Source organism: Armigeres subalbatus, chromosome 2 (assembly GCF_024139115.2).
Source record: "Armigeres subalbatus isolate Guangzhou_Male chromosome 2, GZ_Asu_2, whole genome shotgun sequence".
NCBI lineage: Eukaryota > Metazoa > Arthropoda > Insecta > Diptera > Culicidae > Armigeres > Armigeres subalbatus.
In genome coordinates this window covers 403,594,862-403,619,579 of record NC_085140.1, presented here as the reverse complement: position 1 = coordinate 403,619,579, position 24,718 = coordinate 403,594,862, and the positions used below count along the sequence as shown (strand labels likewise).

At 37.2% G+C, this 24,718-nt stretch overlaps 1 protein-coding gene across 4 annotated transcripts in view; it reads right to left on the bottom strand.

Annotated features, from left to right (window-relative positions):
• The window catches only part of LOC134213330 (uncharacterized), an 87,473-nt gene that overhangs the window by 4,731 nt on the left and 58,024 nt on the right, over positions 1 to 24,718 (bottom strand). For all 4 annotated transcript variants that reach the window (XM_062692314.1, XM_062692312.1, XM_062692315.1 and 1 more), the window contains exons 3-6: positions 12,995 to 13,242; positions 12,741 to 12,916; positions 354 to 603; positions 140 to 286 (exon numbers count right to left, since the gene is read on the bottom strand). In XM_062692314.1, the coding sequence (XP_062548298.1) occupies positions 140 to 286; positions 354 to 603; positions 12,741 to 12,916; positions 12,995 to 13,242 (821 nt within the window). The remainder of the gene's footprint in view (positions 1 to 139; positions 287 to 353; positions 604 to 12,740; positions 12,917 to 12,994; positions 13,243 to 24,718) is intronic.

Sequence of the window (24,718 nt, the reverse complement as noted above, 5' to 3'; positions counted from 1 at the left end):
TTATTACCATGAAATGAATTCATCAACCAGTAACGAGTATTAAAATCGCTGATAAGTTCACGCGTTACTCTAACCTTTCAACCGCAGATTAAATTCTACTACAAATATGATCAAATCCTTCTTATCGCAACTCACTTACCACAGCCAACCCGCAATAGCCCCTCCTCGTAGAGGCCTTTCTCCAGCAAACAGCAAACGCAAAGCTCGATAACGTAAGCGATTTTACGATCCGTCGCTTTCAGGTGCTCGTGCAGCGGTGTGTGGAAGATCTGTTTGTTGTTCCGCCCTACAATGTTCAAAGCGAAAACATGAGTCATTGTTAAACATTGCACTATTGGAGCTAAAACACTTACTAAACAATCCATCCATGCTCTTGATGGTGCCATGGATTTCCCGGAGAGCTGAGGTATAGTACAGTTCCTGATGTTTGACGTACTCTTTCACGTAGTTGGCAATGTTCTCCTCCTCGGCCAACAATTCGTACATGTAGGACTCGTAGAGGTCTCGCTCTTTCTCCAGCTTATTGTGCAGCTCCTCCTGATCATCCTTCAGCTGGCTGAGTTTGGCTTGGTTGCCAGGCTGGTCACTGTTGCGATGGGCAGACTAAAGCGGAAAAAGGAAATATTAATTGATGATTGATATTGGATTTCTGATTTTGAATATGATCGCACGCACGCTATTAGGGTTTGCAGAAATCGTTCTCTACTGAAAATGACATATAATTAATGAAAATTAATAGACACATAAATATCTCATAAATGTAACAAGCCAGTTTCTCGCAACCTGATACAAGTACGATCAGAACAGAATCGGAGCAGCCCTAACTGACAAGCTACGATAACATGCTTCGTCGTCGCTCATTTTTCGTGAAACTTACACCAGTACTGCCGTAATCTAAAAAAGTGACGTATGCGCAGGCCTGGTAGCGGGTAGCGGTTTTTAGTGACTTGGTCACTTTTTCCGAGCAAGTCTCTTTTTTCGACCTCAAGTCACCAAAGTCACTTTTTCTCGCAAAAAGTCACTATTTTCAACTATTTTGAAACTATTGATTAAGATTTTTTTAAATAAAGCTTTATGCATCCGTCGGATGATGCTTTGACCATGGCGGAAATGAAATTACGGATCTTGGAAAAATGATCGCTCAGAAACTACGCCAGCCATTTAACTCGCCAGTAGCTAACTAAAGGTGTTTCATGTCACAATTTATAAATTGGTATACAGTCACGCAAGCAGGAGACCTGCCGATTCCAATTTAGTTTTAAGGCTTAAACTTCACACAGTAGAGATGGTGGGAAGACTTGATCCCTTGGGAGACATAATTCTCCGCTATTTTACCGTGAATTGCATATATGTCTCATCTTTCCTATTCATATGAAACAAACATGCAATTCACGGCAGTATAATAGTATTGTCGTGGCGTATTTTTATTACAAATGATCGTTATGTGGCGAGCTATTTTTTTTATTGACAACCTTATTTACCCGATTATTTTTGTACTGTAATTTGTCCCTCCTAAAGATGTTTTAAGTGGCCACGCAAAATTTGAACAACTTCTCCTAATAATGACAAAATGATATCATTTTTTCACAGCACAAAGCCGTAAATATGCTAAATGATCTTCACTGATAAAAATGCCAACATCCCACCACATTTTCCGGATAATTGGATTTTTATTGGTTGCCACATTATGAGGAGACTTGAGAAGTTTGGCAAAAAAATCAAGAAAATATAAATTGTTCTGAAGCGGCTATTTTTTTGTAGATGTGACAGGTGTAATGAAGGGTTTGCTCTAAAAAAATATTTATTGAGTAGATATCATAGAGAGAGAATCAAGGCTCCCCAATTTTGAAGATTGCATGCGCTATCGAATTCCATAGCAAAAATCGTTCATGAACACGCACTGCAAGTTGGAAAATCTGCGTATTTTGGAAGAAAAATATTTTAAAAGTTCAGAGAGCATGATTCTGCAGGTCGTGCGTTCAATCCCAGGCTCGTTGTACCTGAATCTTCATAATTTTTGTTTCGTTTTTTACCAAAACGATCCGTACTGTTGTTATATTTGCACGTAAAATTCCAATAACTTCCGTGGCACATATGACGAATTGTAGAGTTCTCTGCATCTTTCTTAAGTAGGTTTTCAGCTAATCCAGTGAACGAATGCTCATTCACGCAAATTTTTGCCTAGAAATCATTTTTCGGAAAAGAAAAACAGGTCTTATGAGTGATAACCATATTTCGCTCACTTCCTGTGGCGTAAAAATTTGATCTGATCATAAAACTACTCATAGTTTTGAGTAGTCCTGCTTTTGACTAATATTTAATGAAATTTCCGTGGGATTGAAAGAGAGGGCAATACAATTTTACTTAGTCACTGAGTAGATAACAGTTAGCGTGTACGATTTTCGTTTCTCTTCTGAGTTCGTTCTACAGCAGACCCCAGACGATAGAAATTTTTTGACAAACTCTTGATTATTGAAGAAAAAGATTGAAGGTGTGAGTGCCATGCCGGCTAATCAGTGGAAATATTGAACAAAAGTTTGATGAGAAAAGTTTTTTCAATGTATCTCTCGTCTGGGGTCTGCTTAAGAGAAAAGAGTGATGAGTGAAAGATGTTTTCCGCCACAAATTACGAAAAAAAAGTATCTCATTCGACCAAAAAATGCTTGATTTCGTCTCATCGAACTTGCAACTGAAACTGAAAGTCACTATTTGGTCACTTTTTCTGCAACTGAAAGTCACTATTTGGTCCCTTTTCGGTCAGCTGTGGTCACTAAAGTCACTATTTTGACCTGCATGGGTCACTACCAGCCCTGCGTATGCGGCAAATTACAACCTGCGGTTTATTTTTAGAAAAAGAGAAACCGATAATTTCCTTTGAAAACTGAACTCCAAAATGGACTTGTCTGATCATCGTGGTTTTCAATCGCAGAACAACGAAATGCAAGTCTATTGGTTATATCGTTTAAACACAGACAAACAGACATAACACTCGTCAAATTTCCATCGTGCCCTGATTTACAGGTCAATTCAAATAGTCATTAGTTGGCCAATCGATCAATCGTGGCGCTCCCATCGGATTTGCCCTAGTTTGACGTTTGCTCACTACCGCCATCTGGTTTGGGATTTGCCCAACTAACTGAAATCAACAGATGTCGTTAGTGTTTGAACGACGATGAATTTGATGAGTGAATGTTCAATATGTTATGTCTGTTTGTCTGTGGTTTAAATGTTAAACTAAATTGGTACCAAGTGTTATGGTATTGATCTCACAAGAAACATTTTATATTTTAGCAATAATCTAAATATCTTATACCGTCCATTCAATCCCAATATCAGCTTCATATATCGTAATACTAGCAAGCTGACCTTCAACATATCGATGTTGAACTTCCTAACAAACGCTTAGAACATGTGTTTCCAAGCTGTGGGCCGTTACTCCCAGGGAAGTCGTGGGCTGATCAATGATGGGTTGTGAAAGACGAATCATGATTCATACTTTTGCCCCTATTTTGTCTCACAAATCTATCACAGCCATTAGATTTGGATCTATGTAATGAATCGAGAACATAAAATTTTATGATTTTGTCAAATACAATGAAATCCAAACATTTCAAACCCAATCCAAATTCAATCCAATTCCAATCAACATCCAATCCTAATACAATCTAAATCCAATCCAAATCCATTCCAAATTCAATCCAAATCCGTTCCACATCCATTCCAAATTCAATCCAATCAAAATCTAATCCAAATCCGATCCAAATCCTATCTAAATCCGTTCCTAATTAAAATCTAATCAAATGAAATCCTTATCCAAATCAAATTCAAAACCAATCCAAATCCATTCCAAATCCAATCCAATCCAAATCCAATTCGAATCCATTCCAATCAAGTCCAAATCCAACCAAAATCTAATCCTATACAAATCCGTTCGAATTCCAAATCATTTTCAATCTATTCAAAGTAATATAATGATGGGATATGAAGCAATTCATAATGGTATGTTCCATCTAACGCGAACTCATTTTTATCCAAATTCTAAAAGGGAGGGTCGCAAGCAATATGCGATTCTGCTAGGTGGGTCGCATGTACAAGTAGTTTGGGAACATCTGGCCTAGGATATGATATTCATCTAAAATTTTGCAGATATATCATACTTAAATGAGATAGCGTAAGTATATGTATACCTAAATTTTAGGCTTATGTTAACCAGTACTATTAGCCAATAACTCCAAACTTATGACTGTATAACTGCTTACAACGTTTTTGAGCTTCGTGAATGTTGGATATCTCATCCAATGGGTAATTCCGCTAAGACTACTAAGTCTATAAATTCCCAAATAAATTTCAAGATTATATATTTAATCTTCCAAACAACATTGTAGCATACCGTCTACGGGGGTGTCATTGGGCCAAAATGTGGTACGCTACAAGTAAATGATACAAAGCTCTAGTAGTTAATATTGGAATCAAGTTGTGATTAGTTAGGTACAAGCTTGAACAATAAATTTACCACTATGTGGGGAAAAAATAATAAATGAGAGAAATTCTTCAAAGTTATATGTTGTTTGGCCCATTCTCATCCCTTACAGGGGGTGACATTGGGCCACATACAATAAAGTTCAGCGGTGACGATGCAACGATTCAATCGTTCATTAAAAATAATTGCCTACATTACGGCTTTTACCTACTATGTATGGCAAATCAACCAAAGGCTTGGCCCAATCTCACCCCTTTTTAGCATGCATTGCTCGTTGCTACGAAAAAACAAGATCGCTAAATAAATATTCATAAAATTCAATAAAACAACAAACAGATTATCGTAACATGATCACCAGGTATCCATCGATCTAAAATTTAGTTATGTAATAGATTTGTGGGGCATTACTGACACTATTTTAATACGGGTTCATTCGATCAATAGTTTTACATTCAAATTCCAAGCATTATGGTACGAGCACAATTAATCTTTGGAATTTGTTTTGTGATTTCCTAGACGTGAATTTTAATATAATTTCGAACCGTTTGGAGTTTTCATCAAAATTCGTAACAGTTTCTGAGATATTAGAAGTTGAAACATTTTTCGTTTTTGGCCCAATCTTACCCCCTAGGCCCAATGTCACCCCGAACGACGGTACGATAAATCTCCATATCTCTCAGATTTTGTTAAAACTGTTAAGCTAGCATGTTCACTAAAGTTGCCAAGTTATACATTTCAAACTAAATTTATTTTAACCAAAATCAATGATTCCATGACCCACCTTGGAATTTTCTAGATTGTCATCCCTTTTCACGGCAGTCTCCTAGACGCGCATTTCCAGCTCTTCCAGGCGCGCTTTGTGATTTTCCAAAACACAATACATTTTCTAGCGGTCTTCCAGACGCGCTTTGTGATTTTCCTAACTACAATCCATTTTCCAGCGGTCTTCCAAACACGTTTTGTGATTTTCTAAACCACAATTAATTTTCAAGCGGTCTTCCAGACGCGTTTTGTGATTTTCAAACCACAATCCATGTTCCAGCGGTCTTCCAGACACGCTTTGCGATTTTCCAAACCACAATCCATTTTCTAGCGCTCTTCCAGAAACGCGTTGTGATTTTCCAAACCACAATCCATTTTGCAGCGGTCTTGAAACACCCTCTTTATAATTATTCAAACTAGCCTGCATCATACAAGCGCAATACTCCTACCTTTAAGAACCTTGTGCTCGATTGGAACAACTGATTTGACAGCAAGCGCACCTTTCCAATTTTGACTTCGCATCTCTTTGTTATAAGCTAGCCTCTTGAATTCAAACCACAATCCATTTTGCAGCGTTCTTTCAGACGCGCTTTGTAGCAATACAAACCCATTGCCTAGTGTTTTTTTAAATCATCAAATATTTTAAACCATAAGCACATTAACAAATTAAATTCAACTCACCTTTTGAAATCAGCGTCAGGAACCAACAAACAACCTGGCAGGATCGCCAAAATGTGCGGCCCCAAATGGCCGGAGCGAAATGTGATCACAGCAGCTCTCCGTGGGTGTGTGTGTGTGTGTGCACGCCACGGAGGTCTGACCAGAAGAGGCCGAGTTATGGCTTGCTGCGCCCTGGTCGACACGCTGAGGTGTCATTGTATAATCACACGCTGATGGTAACTTACTCAAACCCCATAAGTGTGATAGCTGAAGCGCAGGAGAACATGGATAGAAACGAAATGCGGAGGTTTTACGCAACTGTCAATGGCGCGCGGCATAAGACTGCGCCAGCGCCCGCTATGTGCAATGACCGAGAGGGGAATTTGCTGAAAAACAAAACTATGGTGGCAGCCAGGTGGAAGGAGCACTTCGAAGATTTGTTGAACGGTGAAAATGATGGTGTATTTAGGAGCAGGATGGACATAGTCGGCGACGGTCATGCTGTGGAACCGCCAACGCTGGACGAGGTTAAGAAGGCTCTACACGAGCTGAAAAGAGTAAAGCTGCTGGGAAGGACGAGATCCCGGTTGAGCTTCTCAAACACGAAAGTGAGCAGCTGCGTCAATGAATCCACTACAGTACTCAGAAAATATGCTGGTCACTTAGTGCCAATGTCGGAAGAAAGAATAGCGAAAACAATATTCTACAGAGAACCAGATAGGGGCCGGCGACTTCGTGTGTATCGACGCTGTAGCCAACCAGGTATCTAGGTAGGTATCTTCCCGAAGCTTCCACAGTAGTTTCTTCAGGAATATTTTCCTCTGGAATTTCGTCTCGAATTCCGCCAGAAGTTTTTCCAGTAATTCCGCCGAAAGTTCCTCCGGTAATTCCTCCGGAAGTTCCTTCAGAAATATTTCCGAAAGTTCCACCAGAAATTCTTCTACAGGTTTCTCCAGAAATTCTCCCGGATATCTCTCCAGGACTTCCACTGGAAGTTTCTCCAGAAAATCTTCCGAAAGTTTCTCCAGGAATTTCTCGGAAAGTATCACCAGGAATTTCTCCGGAAGGGGCTCCAGTAATTCCTCCGGAAGTCCGTCCAGGTATTCCACCAGAAGTTCCTCCAGGAATTCCATCAAAAGTTCCTCCGGAAGTTCCTCCAAGAATTCCTGTGGAAGTTTTTCCAGCAATTTCTTCAGGAATTCTTCCAGCAATTACTCCGAAGGTTTCTCCAAGCATTTCTTCGGAAAATATTGAATTCATAAATTCCACTAGTTACTTCAAAAATTTCCTCGTGAACTTTTGAAACTTCGAAAACTCTGTAAAACTATCTCGAGAACTATCCAGAAATTTCCTTTGAATTTGTTTCGAAACTCATGTGGAATTCCTCTAAAGCAAGCCCCTGGGTTTAAATCAGACATTCCTGTAAGATCTCTTCCAGAAAATCGTATCGTTTGGGATTTTTTTCCTAGAAAAAATCGTCTGCAATTTCATCTGGCTTTCCCCCGGAAATATCTTCAGGAACTTTTTAGGAAATTCCCCCAAGAATCCCCTCCGATATTCCTCCGGCAATTATTTAAGAAATCCCCCCTAAGATTCTGCCGGAAGTCTCCACGAAATTTCTCCAGAAATTGATCCAAAAATGCTTCAGGATTTTCCTCAAGTTATTCTGCAGAAAATTCCACCACTTTTTTTTTCAGAACAAATCGATATTTTTTGTGGAAGAAGGATTTTCATAAGTAATTCCTGAAGAAATTTGCTAAAGAATTCCTGGTTTGAATCACTTTAGGATTTTTAAAATAAATTCTTGAAGAAATTTCCGATGGAATATGGAGTGGGTTTTTCAATGAATTAGAAATTATCGAAGGGACTCCTGAATGAGTATCTGAAAAACAACTAAAATAAATTCTAAAATAAAAAGTATTTTTAAAAGACGTTTATAAGAAAGTTATAGAAGAAAATATTTTTGAATTTCCAACCAAAATTAAATTGAAATTCTGAAATACTTTCACTTTGAAAAAGCAAAGGAATTTCTAGAGGGCCTTCTAGGAGCAATCCCTTAATTTCCTGAAGGACGATTCCCAAATTTTCTGAAAGGTTTCTCGGTAAAAACAAGTTTATGTTTGCGAAAAGTATATGTAGGTCAAACAAAACTATCTTTAGATGTGAAGTTCAAAGAACACATTGCAGAAGTAAGTAGCGCTAAGAGGAAAACTAATACAGTTAAACCTCCATGAGTCGATGTTCTATGACTCGATATCGACTCATGGAAACAAATTATTCCATATTAAAATTTTGTTTCTGGGTTACTATGATGGTCCCTTTGAACAGATTTCCAAGGGTTTTATATTCCACATCTCGATATTTCTATTAGTCGATGGTCCCTTCAATATCGACTCATGGAGGTTTGACTGTAATGGATTTAATTATGAATTTTAGTCAAAGGTAGCTGAACATGTAGGGTTACTGCTCCTGGACTTCATCTCATAGCTCCGGAATTCATCCTACGAAACCCAAAGCAATGAAAAGGTATTTGATTTGTTACTTATGTTAGCAGAAAGGCCTTATTTGTTTGTTTCGCGATGAGGTGAATATATGTTCAGTGAGATGGAAACATTTTATATTTATATTGGAGCAAAGCTAGCCATGTTTTTTTGAAAAACTGTTTCTTCAAAAGGTATTAAGTAGGGTGGTCGGTATTGGACATTTTTGACAAATACCGGTATTTGTGAAAATTTAAGAAATATAAAAAAAAAATGGGACTTTTGGTTGGTAAACAATATTTTGGGACTGTTTTGCGATTTGCTATCGAAATGTTTCTTGCTACTGAAAATGCCCTCTCTGGTTCAACGTAAGTTGGACAAATGGTACCAAGAGCGTCGAAAATCAGTGTCAAGTACTTGCCCATAATCCCTCCCGATTCATTGTAGAAAAATTCTTTTCAGATTCCTTGCAAGAATCCTTGTGTCGCAAGTGTTTTGCTCTGCCGCAGTCTCTTGAAGGATCGCATCTGGAATGATAAGTCGCTTCAAGATCTCGTCTGGATATTTTTAATAAAATGTCAATATTGTTTCTGATCAATTCACTGCAGGATTATTCAAAAAAGTAAAAAGATCGGCGACTTTGAACGTTGCTCTTGAATTCGTTCTTTATGAGCATCGAATAAGTTGGCGTCAATTTCTGTGGTTTTTTTATAATTGCTCCAACATAAAATAGAGCGCCTCGATTTCATCTAGAGTGCAGAACTCAAGGCAGAGTAGTTTTACAGCAGCCTAAACAGGTTTGAGGACTTGAGTTATTCCACCTATCGCCAAAAAATCATCATCACTGAAGTTGAATTTGGATTGAAGCACAGAGTTTTTGAACGGATCCCTTCAACTCATAGAACCGTTCGAGCATGGATAACATTCTATTCAAACGTGTCTTGGCCACCTCAGCCACCAATACATATTCTTTACCGAACTCAGAACGGACATATTTTACAGCAAAATATTTATCATAGGTCATCTCCTGAAGAAAATTACTACGGCACGTATTTTTTACACAATTCCATATATTACAGGAAAATCCTCGACGAGTTAAACAATGTTCATTGACGAAAAAAGTCATCGGCAATTAGACAGATGGCTAAGAGAATTAACCAACATGTATGATTAATGACGATGTGATCGATTTTTGCAGTAGCGTGAACGTCGTTAATGATGCTTACTTGTGCAAAGATTTATTCAAGCGCGAACGCAATTGTTGTGTTTGTTGCACGATGAGTCTTTAGCTGATATATATTAAAAACACGAGATTCTTTATATTGGCAGCACAATTTTAATTACCGAAAAAAACGGTATTTTCCGTCTCTAATACCGGTATTTTCGGTACTCAAAATTGGCCGGTATTACCGGTTAGACCTCCCTAGTATTAAATAAGCCCATTAGCCAGAAATCAACTGCGTGTTAATTGTATTTGTAAGTAGATCGCCATCCAATTATTTTGATTAAAAGACTTCGCCGGAATAAGAATAAATGCTGCAAAATTGTAAGTAGATAATTGTCATAGGAACTTTGCTGAAAATATGTATTTACGACTAGAAATACCATGCAGCAATAAACAACAGAGCTGAGACTAAACTTAACTGTAAAAATGCTCTATTGAATTTGATAGCTGTCGGCATGATAAAAAAAAAATCCAACGGCGTGGACAATTTTCATTCTGCGGCGCGCCGAATCATTTTTACGCCAGTGACAGCGTAAGAAAATCAACGGCGGTGCATAGGTCTAGCCTGGACCAATCAAACCGTTCCCGACGAGTGGCGCCTAAAAAGAGTATCTCCTCCCGCGATACCGCTGATTACCGACCAATCTCGCTGACCTCCTGTGTATCGAAGGTCGTTGAGAGGTTGGTGAACCGTAGGCTGCGTGAAAAGCTTGAGGCTGATGGAAGATTTGGCTTCCGCCAACACGCCCTTCCCCGGGGTACGTACTTCGCCGGATTACTACGGGTCCAATTCGTACTTCGCCGGATTAGGCGACGTACTCCGAAGTGTCTTCGACCAAGGGAAACACGCTGATCTAGTTTCCCTGGATATTTCGAAGGCGTTCAACCACACTTGGACTAGTGCTGAAGCAGCTGATGGACTTACTGATGGGTTTTACTAGTAACATTTTAGCTTTTATTCACAACTTTTTATCCGCCGGTTCTTCCGGATCCTTATCGGCAACTCCGCCTCCAGGACATACCAGGAGGAAAATGGAGTTCCACAGGGGTCTGTTCTGGCGGTGACCCAATTTCTGGTTGCCGTTCATGGCGTCTCCAATAGCCAACCAAATAATATCTACATTAAAGTGTTTCAAATTTCGGAATTTTCCACTCCACTACATACTTAATTTTATTCATCGAGATCTCAGCATTTTTTTATTTTCCCGAGGTGAGCACCGCCGAGTTTCAGCAAACATTAACTTGCCGGGATTTCAGTAAAAGTGACGTTTCTATTGCTGATGTTCGGGAAATATTTTGCAGATAATCCACAATAAACACTTTTTTGCCGAAGGTCATTTTTAAAATTTACTTAAATCGCTTGTTATTTTTAAATAGTTAATGCGCTGCCAATCGAACAGTCTTTCACATGAGGGACGATTTCATTCAACACGTTGTCTCTATGGGAAATATTATTTTTCAAAAATCAGTATCTCTGAAACACCGACCACGCGAAACTATATGCTCTCCTCTTTCAAATAGTGGGTAAATTAAAATGTTCTATCGGGGGATCTAGAACAATTTTTATTTTTTTCGCTATTTTTGGTACAAACTCCATAGAAATCTCAAATGATAGCCGAAAAAAATACTCCGGATAATCAAGTCTAAAATTCCGGATAATCGATCCCCGGATAATCGAACCCCGGATAATCGAGTCCTCTGACTGAAGCTGACTTGTGTAGCACGTCGGGAGCTTGTCAGCATACTTTTACCAGTCCTCCACATAGCAGTCCATTACCTCCGCAATGCTTCGGGGGTTCTTCTCTCCACGCCTGCTGAAGCTGACTGTCCTCCTGTCCTGAGTGTCCTCCCATTTCGCCATCGTGTGCAGGCGCTATTAACCAACAAGAAAACTGAAAGTCTAGCAGAGGGCCAGTTGTAAGAACAACATTGCTGAAATCGCTGTTTTGCCTAACGTCTACCCAGGAACGGCTTGGGTAGTAGCATGGTGATTACTCTTACTAAGACAGTTCCGTGAGGATATGGCAGGCATGCAGAATATTCTTCCATTCCTCTTTGAAAGGAGGCTTGCCAAAAGATAGGTCGTTCGATTTATAATGCTTAAAAAACACTCATACACAAATTCATCATACCTACCATATCTTAAAGGAACTATCAAGTCTATACTTAAATTCCTCTAATTCTACATTTTTATGCTAATCGTTGACTAATGGTATAAAAGTTGTATTGAGTCCTCTTGAATGCGCTGTAAGGGGGGCAAACATCTTTAAACACCTCCCTCTATTCCAGCGGACTCATGGCATTCCTCTTGATAAAGTGAAAATTCAGCATAGCTTCGAAAATACATTGAAATAAAGAATGAAAAAAATATCCCCTAAATATTAGTGCTAGTTGTGGAAGTTTTAAAAGAATTAAGGAAATTTAAACAAATGACAACCACGGTCATACTCTTCTATATCTAAAGTATTCAAGTAAAGTCTTAATTCTTTTCGATTATTTTACGAAATTTCAACAAAATTAGGTATATCAACGACTAAATACTATACCGGAATTGCAAAAACACATAACACTGTGAGTGAACCTTGGCCCATGGACAAGAAGTATACTGTGCTATGAATCATACCAATGGCAATGGCACGCGCTTAGCATTTTGCATTCGAGTGATGACTGCAATTCAAACCCATTGAGATCCCCTACTTCAGCAAACAACGCGAAAAGCGATTGTTGTACTAAAGCAAGAACTGGCAAAACAGGCGTATTCACGTTTTGAGTTCTCTCTACAACTCAAGGGCCATCCATATACTACGACTTACGAGGGCTAATTTTGAGAAACTATTCTACACAATCATTTTAGTATTTAATAGTATTAAAAACCTTCGAAATAAATTAATTACATATTATAAGTGAGTTTCCATAACTTTTGGACAACAAGAGGATCGAAAGACATTTGTTCATTGAAGGTGGAAAAGGGAAGGGAGTTTAAAAATGCGTCATTTGTCGTCAGCATGATCCAACCAGTTTTAGCAATATGTATTGCTAATCTAAACGAGTAGAGCCTGAACCGCAACAGATGACTTTGTGCGTGAATCATCGACCAATAAACCATTGATTACGTAGACTACGGATCACTTACATCATACTTTTGCCTCGTCGCCTCGTACTCCTGATGACACTTGCTAACGGTTCGCTTCTGCTTCTGGATCGTAGCCAAATGCCGTTCGATGATGTCGTTCAGATTTTTGCTGACCGAATTCTCTATGTTGACCTCATTGTTAACAATTTCCGACGCGATGGTCTTTTCCAGGCGAGCTAAAAATAGCGAACAAGAAATCAATTATAACGGCTGGGTCAGAGCGGTGCGCTTTCGGCGATGGACTCGTTACGTACCACTCCTGTCGAGAACGTCCCGCAGCAAACCGGAGGGTAGATCTTTGACCGAATCTTCCATCAGCTGTCCGAGCTGGAACTCAGCCACCTTGCGTATTCGTTTGTCTTTGGCAACGGCATCTTGGGGTTGACCGGCGGACACGGTTGTCGCTACCCGTTTGATGAGGTTCTGTAGGATGTCTTTGTACCGGTCGACCTCCCGTTCGATTTCCTGCAGACCGTCAGCATTCTTCTCCGCTTTGTTGGACCTGGAACGAGAAACGAGAGCAAAACGAAACAAGCATTGATGAGTGTTCACGTACATATATGGGTGGGTAGATTACAATCTGGTTGTGGGAAGCAAAAGTTTCTGTTGTGTATGAAGTTGAAAGGCAGGGGTATAGATGGGGGTTCCAAAAATGATTCATAATAAAAGTTGGACTTTCATTTATATTTCCTTTTGAATTGGCGTTTATGGTTTTGCCTTGAGTACACGCATTTAAATATTGCAGCTTGGATTTTCCAAGCGTTCAGTTTCAATACACAAATAATAAGAGACGATGTTATTATACAAATGTTTTAAATACAAAATGCAAATATGGAACACTTTTCTCAGATTCGCTAGTTACTTGACAGCACATGGCCGTGGTTCTGCCGAATCCCACCAAGCGCCAACAACAAATTACCCATTTTGTTGCTGTTGCTTAGCAGATTTAATTGATTTAAAATCGTATCGGAATTTCCACTACCCCATAACTAAGGATATCCTACAACAAATGTGTGAATGAATTAGAATGAAATGATTTCCGTTTTACTTTTACGATCAAAATATCACAACTCAGTTAATAAGCCGCTTGGTGCGTTTTAGCAGAACCTCGTGCACAGCACGTGTCATCATACTGATAAATTGATAATTGATTTGCATAAGTAGTCCACTAGTTTTGGTTGGTTCGATCAAGCAGTTTGATGCTTCTGCCTCCTAAGTGTTATAACCCCTGCACTACAATACAAGACCACCGTGCTGGTAAATCGTTTAACAAAAAACAGCGAAATTTTTCATGTTATTTAATCTATTTTACACCTTTGGTTAGATCGATCTTGATTTGCAGCTGATGCTATTTGTACAGCTGGAGTGCATGAGGCTACCGTTAAAAATACTCATGCACTTCGAAGTAAATCTGAGCAAAACAACTAAAACGCGTGTCCCTATCCCTATAGAACATATAAACTCACAAACAGAATTTATAAATAAACAACGAATGAGTAATGAGATGCACGATGTAATAACGCTATTTAAATAGAGGTGGCGAGGGATGCCTTTTGATCTGGAATGAGACCTTCCAACGAGACAACAACCGACACGGGAAGAAACGGAAGATGATGTAGGTGATTCGAATGGAGCGAAGACAACGGAACGAAGACGTACGACGCGTGTAGTCAACCGACAACAACGAAAGGTATGTACTTGAAAGAATGTACTTCCACCTCAACTGTAGACTTATTAATACTAAAATATTGCAGACGATAGATGAGTCAGAAATTACCCGCTTTGAGCGTGCTTACAGTGACTCTGTAGGAATTTACTTTTTGGAACGAGTATGACGAAAGGCATCTCTGGTTCAATTTCTAGTAATCAAACATCTTCAAAAAATTCAGAAAAATACCACAATAGCTAGTAGCAGTGAAACTTTAAAAAAACTCAGCGATACCGTGTTAAAGTTTTCGGAGATTTGTTTCTTATGAAGGAAAGAATAATATTTAAAAAATAATAATCATGAAGCCTTCTAAGTGTTTTTTGTAAATGTTTTGGCGGAGCTCCGCTTTGAGCATTTTCTAACTTAAAATTAGATCTTAAAAAGATCTGATTAGAAAAAAAAACAGATCTTTATAAAAGCTTCTGATGGATTTTTCCTGAAATATTAAAAACATATCTTTGAAAGATTTTCATTAGAGCATTCACAGGCTTTCCAGAAAGAGTTCTAGATGAATTTTCCGAGGACACAAATTTCTGAAGCAATTTAATAGCCAGACAAACGAATGCAGAAGATCCTTTCATAAATTATAAATGTATTCCTAAACGAACATTTGGAAAAAACTAAAAAAAAAAGTCCTGGGAAAGATTGTTTTTATCAATTGACTTTTACCTTTCACTTTAAGATCAACTTTGCCAAAAGACTCATGTTCTTTGACGCCTCTGTTTTTCAAAGATAAAATAAAATTCGAAAAGTGCTGTAAATTACCTTTGTTCTTACATTCACACGATTTAAAACAACATCAGGTTAATTCTTTAAGTAGATTCACACTGCAGCACTTTAGCAACTTTTTGTTTTGGATTTTACAAATAGCCAGAGGTTTAAAAAAGCTTATTCGCGTAAATTGACCATAATGAGTCGAAGAATCGACAGAGACAATGAAACTAGTTTCATTTTTTGACAAAAAATGTTTTTTTTTATTATTTATTAGAAAATTAGAAGGAAACCAAGATCGATGCTGATGATGACCCCGGGGTGAATCGTTGTGGCATTTTTTTCATTGCATTAGTTTTTGGAAGATCAGGCCTTGGAAAATTTGTTCAAGAACGAACGAATGCTTCGTTTTTAGCCCGTAGTGAGGTTTTAATTTCAGTGCACCGATTGATGTGCTCTCGACGACGTGCTGCTGGCTGCACGAACAAGGGAAGAGGCAAATACAAAGCATTCGTTTCATACGTTGAAAGTGGGAAGTTTTGAACGTGGCATCTTCACAAGCCGGGTAGTGCCGAGAAGGCATCGTTCAGTAGGGCAGTGTGAAATGAGGATGGTTTCTTCGTTCATCAGCAGTGTTTCAGATGCTAGTGAGTGTTGTGTGAATACAAAACAAAATTAGCGAGAAAAAGAGAGAATGTATCATATACCTCTCTTTCACACATTCATTCCAACTGAAATGCGCAACTCAGTATAAGTGAGGCAAGAGAGTTAAATATTCTCTGCACTGGCGGGTGTTTGATTTCACTCTCCAGCTAGTTCGTACAGCAGTGCTATATGGAGCGATGAAGCATTCTTCACCAAGCACTTTGAAATTGTGCTCTCATAAAGCTACCTTCCTCGGGAGTATATCTGGTGCTGAAGCATTGGTCCTCATCTTCATTGCTTCATTCATCCAAGCCCTGTGGAAGATTCTTCTCTGGACTTTTTCGGAGTATTTTCAGAGTATATTGCAGGAACCATTTGAATTTCACAGTAAAAATCCAATGTACTTCCCCAGGAAATTCTTTTAAGTTTTCCCAACATATTAATATGAAATTTTTTCACGTATTTTCCACGGAAAATACTTTCATAAAGAAATGGGTAATTATTTGGAATTTAAAAAGGAAGCTCTTTGCAGTTTCCAACGAAAACTGTTCAGAATTTCTTATGCAAATGCTTTCGAAATGTAAGCAAAAAAAAAAACTCCGAGAAATCTTTGGAATTTACAAAAAAAACGTTCAGAAAAAATATTTTAAGCTCTTTTTAGTGTATTGCATTTAACCGTCTAAGACGAGTTTAGTACTCTACATGGAGAGTACTCCACCAATTATTTTGATATCTTTGCAGATACGTATTTCGATCACAACTGTGTGGTCGTCTGTCTTCAGTGTCTCGTACTTGACACGACTAACGTTTAACGTTAAATTGAGTTTTTTCCGCGAGAAATTGTTCAAAATGTGTACTTCAAAGGGAAATGTTTTACAATTTTCAAGAGATAGGTTTACTGCTCCTCTGCCGTAATCTGAAAAAGTGACGTATACGCCATTTTCCAAAAATGGTGTTAACGAGTACTACTCATCGAGCTCTTTAACAGAAAAATGGAAAACATGCATGTTGTTAAATGGTTGTTACGCCACTTTTCCAGATTACGGCAGTCCTGGACTTCATCTCATAGCTCCGATATTCATCCCATTAAAAACAAAGCAAGGAAAAAGTGTTTGATTTGTTTCTTATTTTTGTGATTTTGTTCAGTCCATAAGAAATACTTCTGGAATTCCAAGAAAAAAATCAAAAAGAGGAAGGGTCGTTTGGCCGAATTTCACTTGCACTTGCAGAATGTCACTACGGAAGAAACAAAAACAAATGTCAATAGTTTTATACGATACGATATATTTATTTTCAACATCTTTCCGGTACATTTCATTGTTTTTTATTTGTTTCAAAATATCAATATATATTAGAGTGGGGCGCGGTTGTATGGAAAAACGCAAACTTCGTCCGAACAAGTGAGATCAAGGTTTTTCTGAATCGTTTTGGCACCCCAATCAACTGTGCAAAATATGGGCTCGATTGGTTGCAACCTCGCATGCCGCATCGCGTTTTAAATTTACATGGAGATTAGTATGGGAAAACGTACTTTTTTACAATTTTGCTCTTAGCGGCTTCAATTTATCATCAATCACGTGACTCAATACGTTAGCATCTAGCCTGGAAGATGCTGAAAGACTTTGACGAAGAAGGTACGTAGCTGGAAGGTCTACAAAAAATGTTATTACGTTTCGAAAATTGATTGGGTAAACCATATGCAAGAAATCAATGTTTCTGCCAGCACTACCGGACAACCTATGGTTCTCGAAGGACAAAACCCATCTTCCTTCTCGTCGGATTTTTTCTTTGTGAAATGAATCCGGATAGCTCCCATTAGCTCTAAAGCCCTATAATATCAATTATTTTGAAATAACACTCAATTAAATTATTGGTCTACGTAGTACGGCAGTGCTGGCAGAATAAACGATTTTTTGCATATAGTTTGAACACTCAATGTTCTAAGCGTTATAACTTTTTTCGTGGACGTTCCAGCAACGTGCCTTCTTCAGCAAAGTTCTTCGGCATCCTTTGGGTTATACTTTAACGCAATGTGCCACTTGGTTTACGATGAACTGAGGCCTTTAGTAGTAGAAATGCAAAAAATGTACGTTCTCTCATACTAATTTCCATACAAACTTCAAACGCGATGCGGAAAGCAAGGAAGCAACCAATCGGCCCAAATTCTGCACAGTTGTTCAGGACCCAGAATGGCTTTGAAAAACCATTGACTTGAAAAAATGACCATGACGCCCCACTCTAATATATATACACTCGTATTTTTGATCGTTTGACTTCAATTTACCATCAAACTGTTCGAAACATGTTTCAAAAAATCCAGAAGAAATCAAAGAGAAATCACATGATAATTAATGTGCGTTAAACATTTAGGATAAGTGGAAAATTGAGAAAATGTAAATCGTGTAAAAACAAAATCCAGTGTAAATAAATACACTAAATACGTAAGCAATTTTTCTGGATTTTTCAACCCCCCTCCCCACAATGTAAGATTTCTCCCATATCAATATTTTTTTATTTAAATGGATCGTAAGATAATGGCAGACCCCCCCTTCCCCCATTAGTGCCTACGAAATTAGTGTACGGCGCCTAATGTCCAAATGCATTGTTTTGAGTTTTTGATCTAAAGGTTCAGTTTCGGTTTTAAAATTTTAAATTTTTGAAACTGAAAATTTGAATTTGAATTTAAAATAGACCTGTGTATTCTTCCGGGAATTCCTCCAGGAATACTTCCAGGAGTTACTCCGGAACTGTCTCTTGGAATTACTGAGGAAATTTTTCCCTAAAATTCCTCCGGAAGCTCCTCATGGAATTTTTCCGGAAGTTCATCCTATAATTCCTCTGGAAGTTCCCCCAAGCAATTCCTCTGGAAGTTTATCCTGGAATTGCTTCTAAAGTTCCTCCTGCAATTCCTCCGAGAGTTCCTTCTGGAATTCCTCCGGAAGTTCTTTCTGGAGTTGCTCCGGAAGTTCCTTCTGGAGTTCGTCCAGAAAATCCTGCTGGAATTCCTCCGAAAGTTCCTGAAGGTATTCCTCCTAGAGTTCAGGCGGGAATTCCTCCGGAAGTTCCTTTTGGAAATCTTCATTAAGTTCCTTCTGGAATTCCTCAAATAAATCCTTCTGGAATTCTTCCGGAAGTTCATTCTAGAATACCTCCGGAAGTTCCTTCTGGAGTTCCTTCGAAAGTTCCTACAGGAATTCCTCCGGAAAATCCTGCTAGGATTCCTCCGAAAATTTCTGCGGGAATTCTTTCGGAAGTTCCTGCTTGAGTTCCTCCTGGCATTCCTAGAGAAACTTCCAGAAATTCCTCCAGAAGTTCCTTTAGGAATTCCTCCAGAAGTTCCTCTAGGAATCCCTCCGGAAGTTCCTTCACGCATTCCTCCGGAAGTTCCTTTGGGAATTCCTCCGAAAGTTCCTTCAGAAATACCTCTAGGTATTCCTCCGGAAGTTCCTCTATGAATTTATTCGGAAGTTCCTCTAGAAGTTCCTCAAGATAATCCTTTGGGAATTCCTCCGGAAGTTCCTTTGGGAATTCCTCCGAAAGTTCCTTCAGAAATACCTCTAGGTATTCCTCCAGAAGTTCCTCTAGGAATTTATTCGGAAGTTCCTCTAGAAGTTCCTCAAGAGAATCCTTTGGGAATTCCTCCGGAAGTTCCTTCTGGAATTCCGAAAATTCCTCCTGAAATGCAACGGAAAGTAACTCCAGAAATTTTTCCGAAAGTTCCTATTGGAATTCTTCTGGAAATTTCTCTTGAAATTCATCCGGAAGTACCTGCTAGGATTCCTTCAAAACATTCTGCTGAAATTCCTCCGGAAATTCCTGCAGAAATTCCTCTAGGAATTCCTTTGGAAGTTCCTCTAAGAATTCCTCCGGAAGTTCCTCTAAGAATCCCTTTGGAAGTTTTTCCAGGAATTCCTTCGAAAGTTCCTCTAAGAATTCCTCCGGAAGTACCTCTAGGAATTCCTGCGGAAGTTCCTCTAGGAATTTCTTCGGAAGTTCCTCTAGGAGTTCCTAAAGAAAATCCTTTGGGAATTCCTCCGGAAGTTCCCTCTGAAAATCCTTCGAAAATTCCTTCTGAAATGCAACGGAAAGTACCTCCAGAAATTTCTCCGAGAGTTCCACTTAGAATTCCTACGGAAGTTCCTGCTAGGATTCCTCCGAAAATTTCTGCGGGAATTCTTTCGGAAGTTCCTGCTTGAGTTCCTCCTGGCATTCCTAGAGAAACTTCCAGAAATTCCTCCGGAAGTTGCTATAGGAATTCCTCCAGAAGTTCCTCTAGGAATCCCTCCGGAAGTTCCTTCACGCATTCCTCCGGAAGTTCCTTTGGGAATTCCTCCGAAAGTTCCTTCAGAAATACCTCTAGGTATTCCTCCGGAAGTTCCTCTATGAATTTATTCGGAAGTTCCTCTAGAAGTTCCTCAAGATAATCCTTTGGGAATTCCTCCGGAAGTTCCTTTGGGAATTCCTCCGAAAGTTCCTTCAGAAATACCTCTAGGTATTCCTCCGGAAGTTCCTCTAGGAATTTATTCGGAAGTTCCTCTAGAAGTTCCTCAAGAGAATCCTTTGGGAATTCCTCCGGAAGTTCCTTCTGGAATTCCGAAAATTCCTCCTGAAATGCAACGGAAAGTAACTCCAGAAATTTTTCCGAAAGTTCCTATTGGAATTCTTCTGGAAATTTCTCTTGGAATTCATCCGGAAGTACCTGCTAGGATTCCTCCAAAACATTCTGCTGAAATTCCTCCGGAAATTCCTGCAGAAATTCCTCTAGGAATTCCTTTGAAGTTCCTCTAAGAATTCCTCCGGAAGTTCCTCTAAGAATCCCTTTAGAAGTTCTTCCAGGAATTCCTTCGAAAGTTCCTCTAAGAATTCCTCCGGAAGTACCTCTAGGAATTCCTGCGGAAGTTCCTCTAGGAATTTCTTCGGAAGTTCCTCTAGGAGTTCCTAAAGAAAATCCTTTGGGAATTCCTCCGGAAGTTCCCTCTGAAAATCCTTCGAAAATTCCTTCTGAAATGCAACGGAAAGTACCTCCAGAAATTTCTCCGAGAGTTCCACTTAGAATTCCTACGGAAGTTCCTGCTAGGATTCCTCCATAAATTTGTAATGACATTCCTGAAATACTTCTAGGAATTCCTTTGGAAGTTCCTCTAAGAATTCCTCCGGAAGTTCCTCTATGAACTTCCGGAAGTTCCTCTAGGAATTTCTTGGCATTTTCCTCCACGAATTCTTTCAAATGCTCCTCACGGATTTTTTTAGGAAATTCCACTAGGAATTTCTTCGGAAGTTACTCCAAGAAATCCTCCGGAAGTTACTCCAAGAAATCCTCCGGAAGTTCCTTCAGGAATTCCTACAGAAGTCCCTTCAGGAATTCCTACAGAAGTCCCTTCAGCAATTTACAATTCCTGGAGGAACTTCCGAAAGAATTCCAAAAATAACATACGAAGGAATTCCTTGAGGAACATCCGGAAGAATTCTAAGACGAACTTCCAGAAGGAATTCCAACTTCCGGAGGAATCCCAGAAGGATCTTCTGGAGGAATTCCAAGAGTTGTTCCAAATTTCCAAGTTTCTTTTACATTTTAATTTAAATAATAAGGCCGTTACAAATATTTTATTGACTTTTTGTCCTACTAGTCTCCGAAAGGTCAAGGGGGGGGATAATAAAAAATAAATATTAAAATGAAAAAAATCAAAAAACTTCTCGGATTTGTTAAAGAATGTTTTGAAAATCCTCAAAATTATTCGAATTTAATTTTGTTGCCCCCTCAAAATATCATTTTTTGGCAAAAAAATCCGAGGGGGGAGAGACAAAATGGATTTTAAATATTTGTATGTATCGGCCCAAATAAAAATTAAAAAATTAAAATTAAAAATTAAAAATTAAAAATTGGAAATTAAAAATTGAAAATTAAAAATTAAAAATTAAAAATTAAAAATTAAAAATTAAAAATTAAAAATTAAAAATTAAAAATTAAAAATTAAAAATTAAAAATTAAAAATTAAAAATTTGAAATTAAAAATTAAAAATTAAAAATTGAAAATTAAAAATAAAAATTAAAAATTAAAAATTAAAAATCAAAAATTAAAAATTAAAAATTAAAAATTAAAAATTAAAATTAAAAATTAAAAATTGAAAATTTTGAATTTAAATTTAAAAAATGTAAAATTAGAAATTGAAAATTTTGAATTTAAATTTAAAAAATGTAAAATTTAAAATTTAAAATTGAAAAGGCCGTTACAAATATTTTATTGACTTTTTGTCCTACTAGTCTCCGAAAGGTCAAGGGGGGGGGGGGATAATAAAAAATAAATATTAAAATGAAAAAAATCAAAAAACTCCTCGGATTTGTTGAAGAATGTTTTGAAAATCCTCAAAATTATTCGAATTTAATTTTGTTGCCCCCTCAAAATATCATTTTTTGGCAAAAAAATCCGAGGGGGGGAGACAAAATGGATTTTAAATATTTGTATCGGCCAAATTGAAAATTAAAAATTAAAAATAAGAAATTAAATAAATATTTGAATATTTAAAAATAAGAACTAAAAATTAAAAATTAAAAATTAAAAATCAAAAATAAGAAATAAAAAATTAAAAATTAGAAATGTAAAATTAAAAATTAAAAATTAAATAAATAATTGAATAAATAAATAAATTTAAAATTAAAAACTAAAAATTAAAGAATCAAAATTAAAAATTAAAAACTAAAAATAAAATTGAAAATGAAAAATTAAAATTGCAAATTCAAAATAAAAAAATAAAATACAAAATAAAAAATAAAAAATTCAAAATTCAAAATTAAAATTAAAAATTAAAAATTAAAAATTAAAAATTAAAAATTAAAAATTAAAAATTAAAAATTAAAAATTAAAAATTGAAAATTAAAAATTAAAAATTAAAAATTAAAAATTAAAAATTAAAAATTAAAAATTAAAAATTAAAAATTAAAAATTAAAAATTAAAAATTAAAAATTAAAAATTGAAAATTAAAAATTAGAAATTAAAAATTAAGAATTGAAAATTAAAAATTAAAATTAAAAATAAAAAATAAAAAATTAGGCCGTTACAAATATTTAATTGACTTTTTGTCCTACTAGTCTCCGAAAGGTCAAGGGGGGGGGGGGGGATAATGAAAAATAAATATTAAAATGAAAAAAATCAAAAAACTCCTCGGATTTGTTAAAGAATGTTTTGAAAATCCTCAAAATTATTCGAATTTTATTTTGTTGCCCTCTCAAAATATCATTTTTTGGCAAAAAAAAACCGAGGGGGGGAGACAAAATGGATTTTAAATATTCGTATCGGCCTTAAGAATAAAAAATAAAAAATTAAAAATTAATAATAAAAATTAAAAATTAAAAATCAAAAATTAAAAATTAAAAATTAAAAATTAAAAATTAAAAATTAAAAATTTAAAATAAAAAATTAAAAATTAAAAATAAAAAATTAAAAATTAAAAATTAAAAATTTAAAATTTAAAATTAAAAATTAAAAATTAAAAATTAAAAAATTGAAAATTAAGAATTAAATAAAATTTTAAAATTCAAAGTTTCAATTTCAGCACAAATGTAAAAAATCGATTTGCATCTAGACACTGTGGCACAAACTTCGCTACTCACCAGCAGAAAATCTTAACATGCACCCTCTGTTTAACACAACACAACTTTGTAGACATTCTTTAAATTACTATTCTTTAAATTGGGACAGATAGGTTTCGAAAATCGTACAATAGTTCAGAGTGTATTTTGTTTGCGGCCTGGCGTTTTGGTAACCTGCAATATGTATGAAATGGAGTTATTTTCTATTTTGTTATTTCGTTCCAGCGGGTAATTTCAAATTTTGGCAACGAAGCTTACCTGCAATTCTTCATTCCTTTTTCTTTCAGCCCGAGGCTGGCTCGTCTCCGTTCTTCATTCCTATTTTCTGGTTGGATTATAACCAGCCGATCAACAGGGAAATTTTGATTCCTCTTGCGCCCTATCTTCCCTCTGAATGATAACATTTCTTCGCAGTCATTTCTAATCGGATCGGAACAACACTTCCGGTGATTATGTGTTGCGGGTATATTCCAGAATCCGTTTCTTACAGCTTTCAAATGGTTCAATTCAACTTAGATTTTTTGTTCAATCCAAGAAATAAGTTTAAAATCTTTGTTCCGGCGGTATCCAATCCAGTGCACATTCTTCTAGGTACGAAGCAGGTTCACTGATCAATCAATTTATCCTATTCCTGATCATGTTCTGATCCTGCTGCGGATTTTGATAAACTACTAAACGATAAACGACGGCCTAACGACTATTTCAGCCAAACGACCCTTTCGGCCGAACGACATTTTCAGCCGAATGCCCATTAAGTCATCTAGCCGAATTCCATTGGGCCAAATTGGTTTAGCCTGAAATGTCATTTGGCCGCGAGTAACATGGTAATTGGTAATTCGACAGAAAAGTGGTTTACCCTAACATGTCATTTGGTCGATAATGCCGTCAGGCCAAAAATGTCATTAGGCCGACAATGCCGTCTGGCCAAAAATGACGATTTGCTGAATATGTCCTGTAGCCGAAGAACCAACAGATGTTTGCTTGGGACTAGCACACATATTCAATGTACAAGTACTGGTGATCTCATTTGTTAGGTTATGCTGGCGCCTGCCACGTCAGAATGCAAGTCAATGTAGGGAAGGGGGAGGTAATGATGATGCAATCACCTCTGCAATTGCCACGAGTTCATACGGAATTTTATTGGAGTTTTTGGATTAGGTTCGAGAGGCATAGGTCTGCCTTGGATAACGAGCGAGCTGGCAAAGTGATAGGATAGGAGAAAGCAACTGATGGAATTTCTAATTGGATGTAGGAAACGAGCTTTTTAGTTCATTTCCAAGTCAAGTTAAAAGTATAGGATAGTAATGGAAACGGTATTGAAGTCC